The 6,132-nt window shown below is 56.3% G+C and overlaps 1 protein-coding gene across 1 annotated transcript; it reads left to right on the plus strand.

Moving 5' to 3' along the window:
* The first annotated feature begins 3,084 nt into the window (after nucleotides 1-3,084).
* LOC107204237 (calmodulin, striated muscle) lies at nucleotides 3,085-4,608 on the plus strand. Its single transcript, XM_015627091.3, has 2 exons — nucleotides 3,085-4,253; nucleotides 4,399-4,608. Exon 1 carries the CDS (start codon nucleotides 3,793-3,795, stop codon nucleotides 4,240-4,242), a length of 450 nt encoding a protein of 149 aa, XP_015482577.1. The 5' UTR covers nucleotides 3,085-3,792; the 3' UTR covers nucleotides 4,243-4,253; nucleotides 4,399-4,608.
* The last annotated feature ends 1,524 nt before the right edge of the window (nucleotides 4,609-6,132 follow it).

Genomic DNA, 6,132 nt, shown 5'->3' on the forward strand with positions numbered 1-6,132 from the left:
TGAGATCCTGAAATCTGGGATTTGGGATCCTGCAATCCCTGTCACCTGCAATCCAGGATGTAGGAATGAGATCCTGAAATCCAGGATTTGGGATCCTGCAATCCCTGACACCTGAAATCCAGGACTGGGGAGCCATATCCCGAAACGCAGGATTTGGGAGCAGTGACTCCACATCCAGGGATTGTCACTGCCTGTGCCATGTCCGGCTGGGAACTTTGGGAATGGCGGAGGGTGTACATGGACACAGCGTGTGGTTCTCTGTAAATGTTGTACAGTTTCCAGTGCCAAGTTCCATTAAATTCCTGATGGCCTCTCACCTGCCTCCTTAAATCCTTGGGAATGGGGATCCCGCTGGGCTGATCCCGAGGAAATTCCCAGGGATTTGTTGTATCGGGATAAACCCAGCCAGTTACTCCCAGTTTTCCCAAAAAGCTGACCTTGGATGGGGTGTCCCGGCTCCAGGGAAGGAGCAGCTCGGTTTTGGGACAGGATTTCCAGCTGGGCTTTGCCCTCTGATGTGTCCGGAGGGAATTCAGCCCTTCCCGAGCGGGGAGAAGCTGGAAAAATGGCTCCTCCTGCCAAAAAAGCATCGGTGAGCTGCTGGAGCACAGGGAGAGGAAATCCATGGATTTTCTGCTGGGCTGAATCTTCGTCTCCTCCTCCTCCAGCCGACGGCAAATGGGCCAAAATTCCCTAATTCCCTTTGGAAGTAATTCCCTTTAATTCGTTCCCCCTGACTCGTGCCGGTTCCTCTCCCTGCTCCGTCCCTCCTGCTGGAATGTGCAGCCGTCTCGGCCCTCCCTCCTCCAGACTAAACAAGCCGTGCTTCCCTGGATTCCTCCCATGGAATTCCTCTGCCCCATCCCACAGCTGTGGGGTTTTACAGCAGGATAAAATTCCCAAGGGCAGAGGGGAGGGAACCTGTGGTGCCATCCCTGTGCCAGGAAGGGATTGGGAATGTGCCCATGGATGTGGCACCTGGGTCCGTGTTTGCCTTCGGGATCCACCTGGCACCAGAGCGGAGCCGACGCCTCCGGAGTTTCCAGGTGGAGCCGGGATCACCGTGGGGCAGAGTCCTCCCAGGAATTCCCACATCCCAATCCCAGCCCCTTCCCCACGGGGACATCGGGGTCCCTTTGCTCCAGCTGCCCTTCAGTTCACCCTTGGATTTGGGAATCTCCGTGGAAGCCAAGTCTGAAAATCCCAAATTTCACTCCCAACATCCCCGAGACCCTCGCAGCCATTCTGGGATCAACCCCGAGCCCATCCTCTCCAAAATCCCATTTTCCACACCAAACCTCGGCGTCGTTTTTGCTGGGATTTGTGGAGCTCCATCCCCAGAGCCTCTCCTGGATTCCTGCAGGGACACAGGGGCCCCTCAGAGCTTTCCCTGTCGGAGCCTTTTCCCTCTCCGCCTCCCAACTTTCTCTTTTTCCATGAATTCATCCCCCCTTTCCCCTCCCCGCCGCGTCTGCAGCTGCAAACCCAGACACATCTGCGCACATCTGGCAGCCCGGCTGCCTCGGGACAATCCCACTGGAAGCTTTTCACCTTCCGCACCGCCGGAATCTTTTCCCTTCCCCCGTTTCCCTGGATTAGGCCCCTCCAAACCAGACATGGAGCCTGGAAAACTCCGTGTGAGGCTTTGACGGGGCCCTCCTGCATCAAAGCAAAACTTGCCCAGCTCCAGGTGGAGACATCCCGGGAAACTGAGCTGCCAAAAAGCCGATCCCGGCAGGGTGGTCTCCCCTCCCCACAGCCCACCCCGGAGCTGGAAATGGGATTAGCCCATAAATCACGGGAAGTTTTATTGGGATAATTATCCCGCTAAATGAGGCACGGACAAAATCAAGGGCTGGCTTTGACCTTATCCTGAAAATGAATGTAAGAATGGGATGGGATCTGTAGGATAGGAGATGGGATCCATGGGATGGGATCCATGGGATGGGATCCATGGGATGGGATCAATGGAATGAGATGGGATCCGTGGGATGGGATGGGATCCGTGGGATGGGATCCGTGGGATGGGATGGCATCCGTGGGATGGGATGGCATCCGTGGGATGGCATCCATGGCATGGGATGGCATCCATGGCATGGGATGGGATCCATGGGAGGGGATCAATGGAATGAGATGGGATCTGTGGGATGGGATGGGATCCATGGGATGGGATCCATGGGATGGGATGGGATCCGTGGGATGGGATCCATGGGATGGGATCAATGGAATGAGATGGGATCTGTGGGATGGGATGGGATCCATGGGATGGGATCAATGGAATGAGAGGGGATCCATGGGATGGGATCCATGGGATGGGATGGGATCCCATCCCACAGATATTTCATGGGAAGAAAGCAGATTCCAGCTTTGATCCACACCCAGGGCCGCTCTGGAATCAGAACCGTTCCACCCTCAGCCGGGTGCCACAGGAACCCCAAATCCCACCCGTGTGAGCTCCAACCCCTCTCCTGAGTTTGAACCAACACCTGAACCCTCCCAGGCCTCCAAACCCCCGGGTTCCACCAGGATCGGCTTCTCCCAGGCGGATCCCGGCCGGCTCCGCCTCCCCTTGGCTCTTCCCGGCAGTTTGGGTCGGATCTAATTAAATCTGGAGCAAACAGCGCGTGAGGGCGATCAGACACGTAATGAGGGAGCAGCTCTTGCACAAGAGGAGCTGCCGAGGGCTCTCTCCCCGACACCTCTCGCCCGACGGGTTCCCAGCACGGCTCCCACAATTCCTCCCGGGAATTGTGGCATTCCAGAGCTTTTTCCACAGGAGATTTTTCCCCTCCCAGATTTATCCCACCGTTCCTCAGCTGTCCCATGGGCCACATTCTGGTCTGTGCCCTTCCCTCCAAATCCCAGCTCTAATTCCTCACTGGGTTAAACTGGGATCAACTGGTGCTGACTTCCTGTAGCTGAGAAAGTCAAATTATCTCCTGCTGGGGAACTTCCGGACTGCTGGGATGGATGGATGGGTGGGTGGATGGAGGATGGATGGATGGATGGAATCCATGGATGGATGGATAGAATCTATGGATGGATGGATGGGATCCCTGGATGGATGGATGGGATCCCTGGATGGATGGATGGAATCCATGGATGGATGGATAGAATCCATGGATGGATGGATGGGATCCATCTGGACAGAGAAACACCCCCTCATTTGTCCCTGTCCCCTGCTTTACTCCATGAGTAAGAGATGAGTAAACCCTCACCCTGGGGAGAACGTTCTGCTCCCCCTGAGGAGCAGGGCAGGACCCCGAGCCCTCCCCCGGCCCAGCCCTGCGTCACCACCCACATCCAAACCCGGAGGGGCCTCAGGGCCACGGCAGCTCCGAGTGGGAGCGGCAGCTCCGGGCAGCCGGGATCTGCCAGGGCCTGCACCGGGGGATCCTCCCTCGGCGCCTCCAATGTGCCACAGCAGCTCTGGGAGCGGGGGAGGGACCTCTCCAGCTCCTTCATACAGCTCCAGACCCATCCAAAATACCCCAAAAACTGGGAAAAGCGCGGGTGGGTCACCCCCACCAAAACCACGGAGCCACGGCCCGAATCCCGTGGTGAGAGCTTTGGATCTGCCAACAAAGACTGGACGAGAGCCAGGCTGGCCCACGGGGCTTGGCTCACTCTCCTTCCCCAACTCCCAAAACTTCCGGATCATTCCCATTCCTGCCTCCTCCTCCTCCTGCTGCTGATCCAGGGAGAGGCATTCCAAGGGAGGAGGCTCCATCTCCTCCTCCCCGCCGAGGCCTCGGCGTGCCAGGACAGAGCCGCGTGCCGGCGGGAAGCAGCATGGCCGAGCGGCTGTCGGAGGAGAAAATCGCGGAATTCAAGGAAGCTTTTTCCCTCTTTGACCGCGACGGCGACGGCTGCATCACCACCAAGGAGCTGGGCACCGTCATGCGCTCGCTGGGCCAGAACCCCACCGAGGCCGAGCTCCAGGACATGGTGGGCGAGCTGGACGCCGACGGCAGCGGCACCGTGGACTTCCCAGAGTTCCTGTCGCTGATGGCGAGGAAGATGAGGGACACGGACAGCGAGGAGGAGATCCGCGAGGCGTTCCGGGTCTTCGACAAGGATGGCAACGGCTACATCAGCGCGGCCGAGCTGCGGCACGTCATGACCAACCTGGGCGAGAAGCTGACGGACGAGGAGGTGGACGAGATGATCAAGGAGGCCGATTGCAACAACGACGGGCAGGTCAACTACGAGGAGTTCGTGAGGATGATGACGGAGAAGTGATGGCTCCACAGGTAACTGCAGAATCCGTGGAAAATCCCCAAATCTCGGCTCTCTCCCATCCCGGCCTCCTCATGGAAAAAATCCACATTTGGGGTGATTTTTTTTTGGGGGGGGGTGTTTATTTTTAATTTTTTCTTCTTTTTTTTTCCCCCATAGGGAACAGAGGTTGTGGTGGTTCTCCCCCGGCCCCTCCGTCCCCTTCCTCCTCCTCCAGGTTGGAAAAATCCTCTTTGATCCCATTTGGAGCGTCACCAACCAGCATCTGCTGGGATACGGATGGATTTGGGGTCCCCTTGGGATGTCTCGTGTCGATATTCCGGGGGCATTCCCTGAAATCCCCGAGTCCAATAAAAAACGTTCCCCCCACATCCCGGTGGCTTCTTCATTCGGCTTCTCCTTGGGATCCCTGCTGGAAAACATTCCCTCAAATCATCCTGCTCAGGCCCAAACCTCACCTCATCCCCACCCTCTTCCCATTCCTGCCCTTTTCCCAAAAAGCTGGAAAGGTGCTGGAGAGCGGGATGTGGCCGTCCCCATCCCAAATCTCCTCACTTTTGGGATCTGCCTCTCCACCCCCAGGATCTCAGGGGTGCTTTTCCCTCTTCCAAGCTAAGAAAAACTGGATTTATCCCTAATCCTCATCCCAAAACTGAGCAGAGCAGGATTCACCTTTCCTGGCTGTAATCCCAAACTCGCCGTGACTCAGTTTCCCCACAACGAGGGCCAATCCTGGGATGGGATCATTCCCTCCACAGAAGAACTGGAAGGAAAATTAATTTCAATGGATCTAATTAACGCCGAGTCGCTAACGAGGGACCGGGGCCAAGCTGCTCCGTGGGGAACTTCGGATCCACCACGACTTCACCCCCACTTCCAGCCCGTCCCTGGGGCTGGGAACTTTGGCAGTCCCAGTTGTTTTCCCGGGAAAACCGGGCGTGTCCTGGCGGAGCCGAGCACATCCCACGCTCGCTCCCAGCACCTTCTCCCTCACGTTCCCAGGAAGAGAGCTGGGAAAAATCCAGCCCCAAAATCCCCAAATCCAGCCAGAAAAAATTCCAGAGTGTCTGAGCTATTGTAATGGGATGGCTAAAATTAATCCTTCCCAAAAACCTGGATTATTTCTTCCATGCCAGGATCCGACTCCAAACCCATCCCGGTATTTTTAGGCCTGACCTTTTTTATTTTCCTCCTTCTATTTTCGGGTTGTTTCATTCCCGGAACGTTTTTCCCGCTCCTCTTATCCCGGGATGGTTTTTCCTAACGATGATCCCTGCCCGGCAGCTCCATCAACAACGGAGAAAGTTTAATCCCTGTTTTTCCCGTTTTTCCCTGAATTTGGTGCTTGGGAGAGCGCTGGGAAGATTCCCAGCATCCCTGGGATGGACATGTGGATGGACGGGATGGTCCCGTGGTTTTCAGCGCTGGAAAAGGACGGGATTTTGCTTCCCAAATCCAGGTTTTCATCCCCAAATTGTCCCTCTGGAGGAGGAAGATCTGATGGAATTGCAGGATCCGTGACCGATGGAATTCCATCCGCTGTTGGTTCCTAATTAAATGGATGGAGCTCCAGAGGATGAACTTGGGAAGTTTGGAGGATCCCGGTTCTCTCCCTGATCCCTCCACGTCCCGATTTTCCACCCTAAAACTCGGTCAGGATGTTCCCTGCACCTGGGGACGGGGATTGGAGGATGGGATTTGGGATAGGGATCAGCTGGAATGGATCCTGTGGGATCATCCGGTGTGGGATCTGGGATAGGGATCAGGTGGGATCATCCGGTGTGGGATCTGGGATAGGGATCAGGTGGGATCATCCAGTGTGGGATCTGGGATAGGGATCACCTGGAATGGATCCTGTGGGATCATCCGGTGTGGGATCTGGGATAGGGATCC

The sequence above is a fragment of the Parus major genome, chromosome 1A, assembly GCF_001522545.3.
Source record: "Parus major isolate Abel chromosome 1A, Parus_major1.1, whole genome shotgun sequence".
Classification (NCBI taxonomy): domain Eukaryota; kingdom Metazoa; phylum Chordata; class Aves; order Passeriformes; family Paridae; genus Parus; species Parus major.